At 37.6% G+C, this 14,898-nt stretch overlaps 1 protein-coding gene across 2 annotated transcripts in view; it reads right to left on the bottom strand.

Annotated features, from left to right (window-relative positions):
• fgf13a (fibroblast growth factor 13a) overlaps positions 1 to 14,838 on the bottom strand; it is a 153,773-nt gene extending 138,935 nt beyond the window's left edge. Inside the window, exons 1-2 of one of the 2 annotated variants that reach the window (XM_087798936.1) lie at positions 14,644 to 14,838; positions 14,420 to 14,542 (exon numbers count right to left, since the gene is read on the bottom strand). In XM_087798936.1, the coding sequence (XP_087655062.1) occupies positions 14,420 to 14,468 (49 nt within the window). In that variant the 5' untranslated portion in view covers positions 14,469 to 14,542; positions 14,644 to 14,838. Of the gene's footprint in view, positions 1 to 14,419; positions 14,551 to 14,643 lie in introns of those variants that run through there. The other variant, XM_087798937.1, reaches the window with a different exon arrangement.
• Positions 14,839 to 14,898: the final 60 nt, after the last annotated feature.

Raw genomic sequence — 14,898 nt, 5'->3', positions numbered from 1 at the left:
AGTTTGTGATCACATCGTGAAGATTGTTTTTACAACAACAAACATCACATAAAATAAATGACAAAAATAAACGTGTCTAATATAGAATATGGACGTGGTTGATCTGTTCAGGGTGTCCCCTGCATCTCTCCCTTTAGAGCTGGGACAGGCTCAGATGAGGGAATTTTTTTTTTTTAAAGGAATGTTTTATATTTTTGCTTTAAGTAAAACAAATAAAAGTGTTACATGTTAAAGTGACGCAAACATTAAAATTTCAAGACACAACATTCTTAAGTGACTTTTCTCACATGAAACTTCCAAGATCTAAAGAAGATGGAGCATGGATGCTCCTCCCATGATGCAACATTAATAGACTCAGAGACTCATTCGTTCCTCGGGCTGTTAGACTTTATAATTCTTATAATTTTAGGGATTGGAGTGAAAAGATGATGTTATTCTACGTTAATCTTTGTGTTATTTTCCTTCGATCTATGGTGGTAATATTTGCACTTTGTTCTTTTATTTGACTTTGTTCTTGTTCTTGTTTTTATGAAACTATTATCTGATGTGAATTTGAAACCTAATATCCCACTGATCTCCAGAGGATTAATAAAGTCTATCTATTCATTCATTCATTTTCTATCGCTTTATCCTTTATGTGTGTCGCAGGGAGACCAAGTCTAGTCTATCCCAGTATCATAGGGCGAGAGGCAGGGGACACCCTGGACAGGACGCCAGTCTGTATCAGGACCAACAAAGACAGACCACCATTCACACACACACTCATAACTACGGACAATTTCCCCAAAGTTCTCAATCAACCTCTGTATGTTTTTGGACTGTGGGAGTGTCCGGAGTAAACCTTATCTAATCTAATCTAATCTAATCTAAAAGTGTGCGAGAGCGATGGAGTCAAAATGGAAGAACTATCAAGTGTTTTGTTTCTTCGAGCGACATGTTTCAACACGTGGACCTGAAGACACCGACGTCATCTCTCGTTCACAGACGACAAGAACCACGTCTTCGTTTCCAAACCCCCGGAACCCCCGAGAACAACCTCCTCCTGCAGCCTCCGTTTCCGACCAATGGCGTGGCTCCGCGTGGAGACCCGGTGACGACTGTCATCACAGGAAGCCCCTCAACCCTCCTCAACCCTCCTCAACCCTCCGCCCACTCGTCACATCCCTGCTTATCGGGGCTTTGTTGCCGTGGCAGCCACTCATTATGGAAATGTCTTGATGCAGGTTTGAAGCTCCAGACGCCAGAAGATGTTCCAGGGAAGCAGAGATTCAGCTTCTGAACAACAGACCGTCGCTGGTTTCATTGTAAAATATATCATATAAAGATATTACGTTTCATTTTTGAAACATGTTGATTTTCTATAGAATTAACCACGTGAATCTCTATGATGTCCATGAATGAATGACCTTGACTCTTGATGGTTTAATAGTTTAATCCTCTTAAAAATCATCTAAATTCAATATAGAAATGTTGTTATAACAGAACCATCTTTCCAGACCGATCCAAACGAGCACAGATCCACTCGCTCTCTCTTTTAAATTCACGTTAAGCTGTGATGAGATGAACTGATGCGTCACATGACCGTCTGTGCGTCGTGTGATTGGCTGAAAACTTGGATCCAATTTAGAAAATACAATATCTGAATTATTGGAATTTAAATATGTGTGAGAAGAAAAAAATCATCATTTTGTTTTATAAAAATAATAATATTTTTTCAAACGTTCAATACAAAGATTATTTAATTATGATTCAACGCTTAAAAAGAACAATTATTTTGAATTATTTTAAGATTATTTTTTATTTTTATTTAATATCTGGAACGAGAATATGAAACTATGTGTAAAAAATATCTTATTCATTTAAAAAATTATGGGAATTTCATTCATTTTCTACCGCGTTAATATGTTTTTTTTTTTTTTATTTAATTACTTTGCAAAACTAATTCAACCATTAATTAAAGAAAAAATCAAAATTATTCCCCAAAAAATGTCTATAATCAAAGTCTCAACAAATGTAAACGAATCCATCAAGTCCAGCAGCAGCAGCTCAGAGCGACAGATCGAGTGGATCCTGCAGTTTGACGGACAGCTGGTCCACGTGTGGTCAGTGGAGACTGTCATTAATTAATTAATAATTAACGAGCACATCTATAAACCTCTCCTTCACTTCACGGCCGTGTCGCGTTAATTGACTTTTTATGGCTGTAATTACCAGCACGACTCGGTGGATTTGATCAACTGTTGGAACAATCGTTCGTTTCGATCCCTGGACTCTGAACAAATCCTTCGCTTCCAACAAAAGAAGAAAAGATAAATATATTATATATTTATATACATCAGGAGACGTTATTATAGTCGTCTTTATAGTCAAGGACCTGCAGATAAAAACAGTAAAAATTAATGCTATAGAGTTTGTGTTTCACTGTCACACGTTTACAGGATCGACGTCTTCATGACGAGCAACACAGAGCTTTAGGACTTTATTTGAGTCTTAAAAACTGGATTATTTACTGTGACAGGAAGTGAACCGCGATTCAACCGCGATTCAACCGCGATTCAACCGCGATTCAACCGCGATTCAACCGCGATTCAACAGCGATTCAACCGCGATTCAACCGCGATTCAAAGGCGATTCAACCGCGATTCAACCGCGATTCAACCGCGATTCAACAGCGATTCAACCGCGATTCAACCGCGATTCAACCGCGATTCAACCGCGATTCAACCGCGATTCAACCGCGATTCAACAGCGATTCAACCGCGATTCAACCGCGATTCAACCGCGATTCAACCGCGATTCAACAGCGATTCAACCGCGATTCAACAGCGATTCAAAGGCGATTCAACCGCGATTCAACCGCGATTCAACCGCGATTCAACAGCGATTCAACCGCGATTCAACAGCGATTCAACAGCGATTCAACCGCGATTCAACCGCGATTCAAAGGCGATTCAACCGCGATTCAACCGCGATTCAACCGCGATTCAACAGCGATTCAACAGCGATTCAACCGCGATTCAACAGCGATTCAACCGCGATTCAACCGCGATTCAACCGCGATTCAACAGCGATTCAACAGCGATTCAACCGCGATTCAACCGCGATTCAACCACGATTCAACAGCGATTCAACTGCGATTCAACCGCGATTCAACCGCGATTCAACCGCGATTCAACAGCGATTCAACAGCGATTCAACAGCGATTCAACCGCGATTCAACAGCGATTCAACCGCGATTCAACCGCGATTCAACCGCGATTCAACAGCGACTCAACAGCGATTCAACAGCGATTCAACCGCGATTCAACAGCGATTCAACCGCGATTCAACCGCGATTCAACAGCGATTCAACCGCGATTCAACAGCGATTCAACCGCGATTCAACCGCGATTCAACCGCGATTCAACCGCGATTCAACAGCGATTCAACCGCGATTCAACAGCGATGCAACCGCGATTCAACCGCGATGCAACCGCGATTCAACCGCGATTCAACCGCGATTCAACCGCGATTCAACCGCGATTCAACAGCGATTCAACAGCGATTCAACAACGATTCAACCGCGATTCAACCGCGATTCAAACGCGATTCAACCGCGATTCAAACGCGATTCAACAGCGATTCAACCGCGATTCAACCGCGATTCAACAGCGATTCAACCGCGATTCAACAGCGATTCAACCGCGATTCAACCGCGATTCAACCGCGATTCAACCGCGATTCAACAGCGATTCAACCGCGATTCAACAGCGATGCAACCGCGATTCAACCGCGATGCAACCGCGATTCAACCGCGATTCAACCGCGATTCAACCGCGATTCAACCGCGATTCAACAGCGATTCAACAGCGATTCAACAACGATTCAACCGCGATTCAACCGCGATTCAAACGCGATTCAACAGCGATTCAAACGCGATTCAACCGCGATTCAAACGCGATTCAACCGCGATTCAACAGCGATTCAAGTAAACAAGTAAAACTCAGTAAACGAGTGAATCTCTCTCCTCACCTGTGAACACGATCACTGGGTAGAGACACAAAGATTTAGCTGCTGCCCCCTCGACCCAGAATAAGACCAAGGGGGAAATAGAATTAAAAATTAACAAAATCATGAAGCGATAAACAAACAAATTAAAACACTGACCTATTTTTAATTTTAGTTACGATGCTCAAAATTTAAAAACTCTTCTCAAAGTTTTTTTTTTCCTGCATTTTGCATTTTTCTATATTTTGGTTCTAAAAGATTATTTAAAGAAACTGCGAGTTAAAATATAAAATGCAACGACAACCGTCGTGTTTCCTTCACTGCTCTGGTTCTCTCGAGGTTTTAATCTTCAAAAAAGAGACTCGGCGTCTTCTGGTCTCACAGATGGAGCTGGGATTTGTTCCCTCGTCAGATTTGTTCCCTTGTCGCGGCCAACTCTGGCGGAGGAATCACGAGTCGCTCCCAGATCGACGTGGAGAAATAATCTGTCCACCTGGACGAGGGTTTGACCCCTGAACTCATCTCAGTGGAGCATGATGGGAATATTTCCAGAGCCAAGAGATTTGCTTAAAAGCCGCGGTGACACACTTCTACACACTTCTACACACTTCTACACATATCTACACACTTCTACACACCCCCACACGTCTACACACTTCTACACACTTCTACACACCTCTTCACACTTCTACACACTTCTACACACTTCTACACACTTCTACACACCCCCACACGTCTACACACTTCTACACACTTCTACACACCTCTTCACACTTCTACACATTTCTACACACCTCTTCACACTTCTACACACCTCTACACATATCTACACACTTCTACACACTTCTACACACTTCTACACACCTCTTCACACTTCTACACACTTCTACACACTTCTACACACTTCTACACACCCCCACATGTCTACACACTTCTACACACGCCTACACACTTCTACACATTTCTACACACTTCTACACATTTCTACACACCTCTACACACCTCTACACACCTCTACACATTTCTACACACTTCTACACACCTCTTCACACTTCTACACACCTCTTCACACCTCTTCACACTTCTACACACTTCTACACACTTCTACACACTTCTACACACACCCACATGTCTACACACTTCTACACACGCCTACACACTTCTACACACTTCTACACACTTCTACACACACCCACACGTCTTCACACTTCTACACACGTCTTCACACTTCTACACACTTCTACACACCTCTACACACTGTGGTGTGATGTCATCACTTTCATTGTTTGACATTTTCAAGTTAAAACATTATTTCAGTGTCGATGAAGTTAAATCTCTGCATCATTCGAAGAAAATGTGTCATTTATGTGGAAAATATCATGAAAAACATGTTGCCATGAATAAAAAAAACACACAAATGCGACACAAATATAAGAATTTTATATAAGTTTCTATGTAAAATAATTTGAATTAAATGAATTCCTTCATTATTAACATGACGTTGGTGGTCAACAGTATCATATGTTCTATGAATCTGTGCTCCTTGGCTCCTCCCACCACAGATCCACCTGCCTGCCCCGTGATTGGACGATCCTGTCAATCCTCACCTGCACCAATCCTGGAGCACCTGAGCTCACACACCTGATAAAATCAAACGGTTAATAACAGTCACAGTCGCTGTTGTTTGGTGTAAAGCAGTCGACCTCCTCTGGCTGAGAACCTTCATGATTCCGGTGGTTCGTGAGTGAACTTTGTCTTGTTCAAGTACATTTGAAGGTCAACTTGTTAACATTACTAACAGTCTGTGTGACCTTGATTAGTTTTTGTTACTTTTGTTGTAGTTTTGACGGCTGTGAGCCTGTGTTTAAGTTGTTCGTTCAAGAGTGAAAACTAAGGTTTTTATTCCCATTTGTTTGAATTCAACTTTGTATCTTTATTTTTGGAATAACATCTTTCTGCCTGAGTTGTTATTGTTTAATCCGATTATGAATTTGTTCTATTAAAGATTTATTTTCTTTAAACCAATTTCCTCTGGTTATTTGTTATTTCTACTTCACTCTGACGATCTGGGGTCGTAACGAGCTCTGAGAAGAAGTTTGTTGTAGATTAAAGTCTCGGGTATTTAAAATATTTTAAATTCATGTCTGGACTTATTATTAATTCTTTCATATATTAATTCATTTATAACAATAATTAATTCACATGTATTGGCTTTATATATTTGAATTCTTCTAATAGAATATCAAACTATGTGTAAAATATATATATATATATTTTAATATTCAATTTTAATTAGATTTTAAGAAAAACAAAACGAAATTATTGAATTGAAAAATGCAACCTAAATTAAAACAATAAAACTTTCAACATTTAAACTGTGGAAAGAAACCAGAGTACCTGGAGTAATCCTACAAAGCACAGGGAGAACATATGAACTCAAAAAACAAATAAATAAAATGACTCTGATCTGAACTATGGTTCAACTGCGATCCAAACCACATATTGTGTCAACAGTTACGCTGACGATGCACTGATCTGTGTTGGAGAAAAGAGAGCTGAGCTAAAGGACAAATCTCTCCTCACCTGTGAACACCAGCTCTGGGTAGAGACACAAAGATGTAGATGCTGCCCCCTCGACCCAGAGTAAGAGGAAGTAGAATCAACAAATGTTAGAATCATGCCGCGATAAACAAACACAAAATAAAACACTGACCTATTTTTAATTGTATTTTCGAAGCTCAAAGACTCTCCGAGGCAACGATGTTCCGGCCAACGTTCATGGAACACTTTCAGATCCTCTGAAGACGAGTCGACTCGTACAAGAATAGTCTGTTCAGGACATTTTTAAACTATGATGTCATCGAAGAAACTTGTTAGTGAGAATAATGAAGATCCACGACGACCATGTGTCGCAGAAGTACAGGATAAAGTATTTTTGTTCAAAACGATCAATAAGTTTTATCCACATACTGTACGTTAAATATAAGAGACTCAAAGTTAAGATGTTGTCGAGTCAGAATCACGTCAATGTTTGAAGTGTTGAATATAAACATGAAAAAGAAAATATTTAGAAAATGTTTCCTGAGATAAACTTCAGCTCATTATAGGAAAGAATATTAACAGATGAGATCAAGAAAAACTACATCACGACACAGAAAAATACTTTAGTGGACAAGAAAAATACTTTGTAGAATAGAATTTTCTAGAATTTTAAATATATCAGTTTTGTTTGTCAAATCTACATGGTATTAAATAAAAATAAAATATTAAATAAAATAGATAAAAGTGTTTTTTCAATAAAAAATAAAAACGTGTAAAGACAAGGTTTAATGGATCATGTGCAACAACGTAAAATAACATATATATTACAATATTTTGAATTGTTTGAAACTTCAGTCCTCGGTTCCTATGATAGTTTGAGAGATATTTTTATCTGTGGTATCACTTAAAGAAACAGTGTCTTTGTAAAGTGTTACATATATTGAATTAAAAAGACTATGAATTAATAGATTTAGAATTTAACACATTTATTTTCCAATTATTGAAATGAAAATCTCACTCTGTTTAGAACCATATTTAAGTTTGATCCAGTAGATCTGTTGGTTTGGTCTGGTGACTCTATTACACCAACATTTACATATTGAATTGAGTAGAAATTATTCCGTAGAAAAACTATGTTCTGAAAGCTCTATAAATAATCGTGTTATTCTCGTCACTCACTCATAACTCGCTCAAATGACAGTTTGTGAAGATGGAGTGAAAACACGTCAACATCAAGTCAGGAAGTGTCACATCCACCTCGCGGCGCTTCAGTCGAGTCACGACCAGAACACGAAGCATCGCGACCTCGTCCTGAACGTTCCTGACACGTCTGAGGCGACACTTCCATCACATCAGTGTCTGAGTCCAGGAAACACGAGTGAGAGGAAGTTTACTCCGAGTAACACGAGGTCACTTCACTGGGGAAGAGCTGAGCCAGAGGGCAGAGCTGAGCCAGAGGGCAGAGCTGAGCCAGAGGGAAGAGCTGAGCCAGAGGGCAGAGCTGAGCCAGAGGGAAGAGCTGCCTTTCATGTCTGGGTTCTGATCAAAGGAAAGATAAGATGTTGAAGCACATCTTATCTTTCCTTTGATTTGATCTCACTGGTCCTTGTGTTTTATATATTTTAATTGTATTAGTTTATCCTTTAATTCTAGAGTCTTGTTGTAGTTTTACTAGTTTCTTATTGTCTTTATATATTATTCTCTGTGTATTTTACTATTTGTTACTCATTATTATATTTATCATTTTCTGCTGCTTCATAAATAAAAAGGTGGAAAAGCTACAAAAGATGTCGTAAACACATGCATGTTCTGGGGCCTGTGTTGAAACCCTGAACATGAATATCAAAGTATTTTTCCTTTTACTTGATCATCAATTTATAAATATGTATTTATTTTTATATTTTAAAATTCATGGTCTTGACGTCATTTAACTTAGTATTTTTGAAGAACCTTAAGTAGTTTTTATAAACATGTTCATGAAGTGAAAACATGTTTTAATATAAAATGAAGATATTTTTCTGCAAGCCGACACTGAAGGATACTTTTATATATTTGATATTTATATGATATTTGAATGTCAGGCGCAGCTTCGTCGTCGGTTGCGTGAGGTTGTCTCTGGTGTCAGCAAGTGTTAGATTGACGAGCGAACAGTGAGTCACTGGAGGTGCAGAGAGATGACGAGACACGTCCTCCACACTGATGGTGACACGACCAGAATTCTCCCAAAATAATGACTTTTACAATATTTGATAAAACTTCTTTAAAAGCAACACTGTAAGAAAGTAAATCACAATATTCACTGTATTGACTTATTATATACATATATATTATTACTATATTGTATTTATTGAAAAATCAAGTGAAATCACTTGTATATATTGAAAAGTTGAATTTCTTTTTTTTTTAATTAATCAAAATGTTATTGTTTTTTTAAGGGATGAACATTTGTTTTACACATAGTTTATTATTTTCCAATTATTCAATATTTTAATGTGTAACCTTTCAAAAGTCAATATAAGAATCTATTATGTCAGTTTGATATGATTGGATTTTAAAGGTTAAAATAAATGTTTTATCCAAACCAAAATATTATATATATATATATATATATATATATATATATATATATATATAATATTTGGATACTAAATCTCAAGGTTCACTACGACAATCATGGAAGTTTATGACCTTCTGCCTCAGATTCATGTTTTTTCTACTAGTTTAACTTCAAGAAATGAAAAGTACTGACTGAAAGAAAATATCATAATCATATTTTGTTTTATCACTTTTCCTTAAATGATGATATTTCAATGAATATATAAAAATAATTCAACGTTGAATTTAAAATGAACATGAAAATATTCAGAACATTTGTTCATTTTGTTTTGCAATTAATCTTCCCGCCTAAAGATGTCAGGAGTCGTTATGTCCTTAGCAGCTATAGGTAGAATGATGACTGAGGACGAGAGGATACAGTGAGTCCAGCAGCTTTAAAAGCTGATGTTTGGACATATTTTGGTTTAAAAACAAATGAAAGTAGTTACGACTTCGTCTACAGTCATGTGGTCTGTAAATACTACAACACCAGAGTCAAGTACTGGACAATACTACACATATATACTTGTTACTACACTATCACAACACCAGAGTCAAGTACTGGACAATACTACACATATATACTTGTTACTACACTATCACAACACCCTAGAGTCAAGTACTGGACAATACTACACATATATACTTGTTACTACACTATCACAACACCCTAGAGTCAAGTACTGGACAATACTACACATATATACTTGTTACTACACTATCACAACACCAGAGTCAAGTACTGGACAATACTACACATATATACTTGTTACTACACTATCACAACACCCTAGAGTCAAGTACTGGACAATACTACACATATATACTTGTTACTACACTATCACAAGACCAGAGTAAAGTACTGGACAATACTACACATATATACTTGTTACTACACTATCATAACACCAGAGTCAAGTACTGGACAATACTACACATATATACTTGTTACTACACTATCCCAACACCAGAGTCAAGTACTGGATAATACTACACATATATACTTGTTACTACACTATCACAACACCAGAGTCAAGTACTGGACAATACTACACATATATACTTGTTACTACACTATCACAACACCAGAGTCAAGTACTAGACAATACTACACATACATTAAATACTTGTTACTACACTATCACAACACCAGAGTCAAGTACTAGACAATACTACACATACATTAAATACTTGTTACTACACTATCACAACACCAGAGTCAAGTACTAGACAATACTACACATACATTAAATACTTGTTACTACACTATCACAATATATCATCAACATGCTCTTTACAAACACACTCCTAGTAAAGACTTGTTATATTTATAACGTCATAAAGAGAAACAAAGATTATTCTCTTGGTATCGATTCAAGATTCGACAGTACTCGGACAAATACTCAAACATTTCATTAGCAGTTCCTGAACAATGTTTTTTTTCTCTAACAACTTCATGAGATCAATTCTAATAAAAGGAAAATTATATTTCATCCATGATACTTAAAGTGCTTTTCTCAAAGAAAAAAAAAATTATAGTAAAATTTGCAATTAGGTTAAAAAAGGCCTTTTTTCAAATTATTTTTTGCTAAAAAATACTTTGAAAAATACTCAAATGTCATTTTATCTTTCAATCCTGGATCAGAGACTGAGAGACGAAGCATGTTTGGATACAAGAACCCACAAAAGAACCAGAAACAGGACCAACCCTGGGACACCCTGGAAATGAAGGGAGGGAACATGAATACAAAGAATCCCAGTGAGCGTCATTTCACCAGAAACCAAACTCCCATGATCCTCCTGGGGTGAGGTTGCTATGCTAACAGGACGTCGAAACACAAACGTCTATTTTTAACACCAGCAGCTATAAACAGGAGTCGAAGGTCATGTGACTTATTTCTCAAGTGAGATGTTTGTGTCGACATCGTTGCTTTGACGGACAGGTGAGTGACAGGTGAGTGACAGGTGACGGACAGGTGAGTGACAGGTGACGGACAAGTGACGGACAGGTGTGAGTGACAGGTGACGGACAGGTGACGGACAGGTGTGAGTGACAGGTGAGTGACAGGTGACGGATAGGTGAGTGTTAGGTGAGTGACAGGTGACGGACAGGTGACGGACAGGTGTTTTATGAAACATCGATTTCTCTCACCCTTTGTTTATGACATCTGTCGTTTAATCCTGCAGAATATTAGAGATTATTTATATTTATTTTAGATTATTATTAAGTAACTGCGATCAATTGTTGGAAGAATATAACACAATGAATGAAATACATATAATTAGATCAATTATTTAATAAAATAAATGAATATTTGGAGAGAAGTGTGCAAATAAAAATGCATTATTTAACGTCATGTTTAATTCTATAATCATTCATTTAAAATAAATGATTTTTGTATGTTCATTTCAACAGTTTATTAGGTGTTATTTTGTTTTAGTTTGATTATTTTAATCTTTGATCAATCAAACAGAATGAGAAAATGTTTATTGACACTATTGAAAAATAAAATGAGGAAAAAGAAATAAAAATACATTAAATAAAAGATTAATAAAATACAATACAATCAATTTAATTGGAGAGACCTGTACCTTAAGGTGGGCAATTTAATTTAATTTAAATTTACTTTGATTTGATTTGATTTGATTTGATTTAATTTAATTTAATTTAATTTAATTTAATTTAATTTAATTTAATTTAATTTAATTTAATTTAATTTAATTTAATTTAAGATGTTTCTCTGGTTCCTCTCAGCCTCGCGAAGGTCAGAGTCTCTGACACCAGATCTGTGTCGTCGCTGAAACACTGCAGTCAAAATAAAACACTTCATCGATCTGTGAACGTCTTTGAATCGCAGCTGAAACCTGACGACGTGGATCGAACCGTGAGACGGTAAATAAACCAGCATCGACACAAACACTGTTACACAACATATTGTTGTCACTTTGTTGTGTTACAAACATTAGCATTGTAGCTACCGTTAGCATTAACATGAAGATATTTATGAGACAATTCGATTTATTTAAATAACATTATGGATCATTTTTATTTAAAAAGGCAAATATGTATTAAAGCAATAGATTTATTTTATTAATTAAAAAAAAATAGTTTACTTTCCACATAAGATGAATGTAAAAGAAAATAACACGGTCCCCACATGTGCTTTAGAACCAGGACACGTGTGTGGGACATTTCATTAATTAAAAAGTAGATCAAGTTTTCAAGATATTATGACTGAAAATAATGAATAAAAACCAAATGAAACAAGATGGATGTGCATTTATAATATTTAAATCCAAACTGTCTGATAAAAAAAACATTTAGATTATTTAATTGTATGATTTTTGTATTTTTTATAATATTTTAGCTGTAGAAATATTTGTTTTATTTGCTGCTGAGAGTGATTTTAAATATGTTGTCGTATCGAGGACACGTTTAAAACGATTAGAAAGTATTTTGAAGAAGAGTTTGAGTCTTGAAGGAAGAAAAACTACAATGGTTTGTGTTTGACTTCAATGGAGTATTTATTGTTTATTTTCAGTATTTATTCTTTATTTACAGAGTATTTATTATTTATATTCAGTATTTATTCTTTATTTACAGAGTATTTATTCTTTATATTCAGTATTTATTTACATTATGGTGGGTTATATTTTTCTAAATATATTACAGTATTTTTCTTTCTTGAATTATTGAGATTGAAGTTTCTCGTTGGATTTTAATTGTTTTCCATAATTCAAGAAAAAAACGTTTCTCTAAAAACAAGGTCGTAAAATATTAACAAAAAATATATTCTTAAAAAATACATATATATTCTCTGAAAATATAAAGTAAATGGGTCAGAAAAACAATAATAAGTGAGAAAAAGAAAAATAACTGCCATAAAAATCTCAACGGAAAAATCGTTATCATGTTTCCTGAACAAAGTATATTGTGAATAAAAATGATAGAAAAATACTCAATAATTGACCCAAAAACACTTAAATATTCAAAACTCTCCAACAAGGCATAAATAATGAAAACAAACAATTTATTACTCAGAAAAAAACTGAAATAAAAACCACAAAAAAAAATAAAATAAAAATAAATAACATAATAATGTTAATAAAATAATGATAATTATCATTAAACATTAGAATAAACTGTTAAAGATCTTCAGTCGTGAAGAAAGAAAAACTATGATCTGAACATATAGTTGTTTATTTGACTTTAACGAAGCAAAGTCTCTCTGGTGTAAAGAAAGCCTGTGTGAGTGTGTGTGTGTGGGGGTGTGTGTGTGTGTGGGGGTGTGTGTGTGTGTGTGTGTGTGTGTGTGTGTGTGTGTGTGTGTGTGTGTGTGTGTGTGTGTGTGTGTGTGTGTGTGTGTGTGTGTGTGTGTGTGTGTGTGTGTGTGGCTCTGTGAGTGTGTGTCTGTGAGTGAGTGTTTAAAGTGTGTGTCTCTGTGTGTGTGTCTCTGTGAGTGTGTTTCTGTGAGTGAGTGTGCGTGTGTCTCTGTGAGTGTGTGTGTGTGTCTCTGTACGTGTGTGTGTGTAAAGTGTGTGTGTGTGTGTGTGTGTGTCTCTGTGAGTGTGTGTGTGTGTGTGTGTGTGTGTGTGTCTCTGTGAGTGTGTGTGTGTGTGTGTGTGTGTGTGTGTGTGTGTGTGTGTGAGTGTGTGTCTCTGTGAGTGTGTGTGTGTGTGTGTAAAGTGTGTGTGTGTGTGTGTGAGTGTGTGTGTGTGTGTGTGTGTGTGTGAGTGTGTGTCTCTGTGAGTGTGTGTGTGTGTGTCTGTGAAGAGTGTGTGTCTCTGTGAGTGTGTGTGTGTGTGTGTGTGTGTGTGTGTGTGTGTGTGTGTGTGTGTGTGTGTGTGTGTGTCTGTGTCTGTGAAGAGTGTGTGTCTGTGAAGAGTGTGTGTCTCTGTGAGTGTGTGTGTGTGTGTGTGTGTGTGTATGTGAAGAGTGTGTGTCTCTGTGAGTGTGTGTGTGTGTGTGTGTGTGTCTGTGAAGAGTGTGTGTCTGTGAGTGAGTGTCTGTGAAGAGTGTGTGTCTCTGTGAGTGAGTGTGTGTGTGTGTCTGTGAGTGTGTGTTTAAAGTGTGTGTCTCTGTGTGTAAAGTGTTGTCTTCGTCCACGTCTGATCACGTGACCTCTTCACCCTCAACACACACACATTCATGCTCTAAATGGAGACGTTAGTGTGTGTCAGAGACTCTCATGCAGGAGGTGGTTCCGGTCCCGGGTCAGTCCCGGGTCAGTCCCGGGTCAGTCCCGGGTCAGGTCTCATGCACCTGTGACAGGTGTATCACGCAGGTGTGACTCACCCTGGGCAGCATCCTTGTCTTCTCGAGGCTTCGCCACTTTCCCGCTCATAGATCCAGGTGTTGACGTAAAATCCAAATGTTCGTCACGTGCTCAGATCCCGCGCGCGACGACAGATAAGGTTCCTGTGGAGACACAAGCGCGCGCGTGAGCAGACAAAGGATCAGAGGCGCCGCGGGCGGCACATCAAAGGCAGCGGCGCGCGGGAATCCAACCGTCGACCGACCTGATCTCGTGCACGTGCGCCGCTACATCAACGCACGTCGAGGGGAGCGAGCGCGCGCGCCATGAGTCGCGGGGTGATGCATGGAGATGTGGCGTGACGTCACGAGGAGCCTCGACGAGAACCTTCTCGTCCTTGACGTGAGCACGCGCGAGAACAACTGATGATGGTGAAGAAGAAGAAGAAGAAGAAGATCTGGTCCTGATGCTGGTCCTGATCATCCACTGATGCTGGTCCTCCTCCTGGTGCTCGTGGTCC

This window comes from Callionymus lyra, chromosome 9 (assembly GCF_982586985.1).
Source record: "Callionymus lyra chromosome 9, fCalLyr1.hap1.1, whole genome shotgun sequence".
Classification (NCBI taxonomy): Eukaryota; Metazoa; Chordata; class Actinopteri; order Syngnathiformes; family Callionymidae; genus Callionymus; species Callionymus lyra.
Note: the sequence above shows the minus strand (reverse complement) of the source record. Positions and strands in the feature narration are given on the sequence as shown.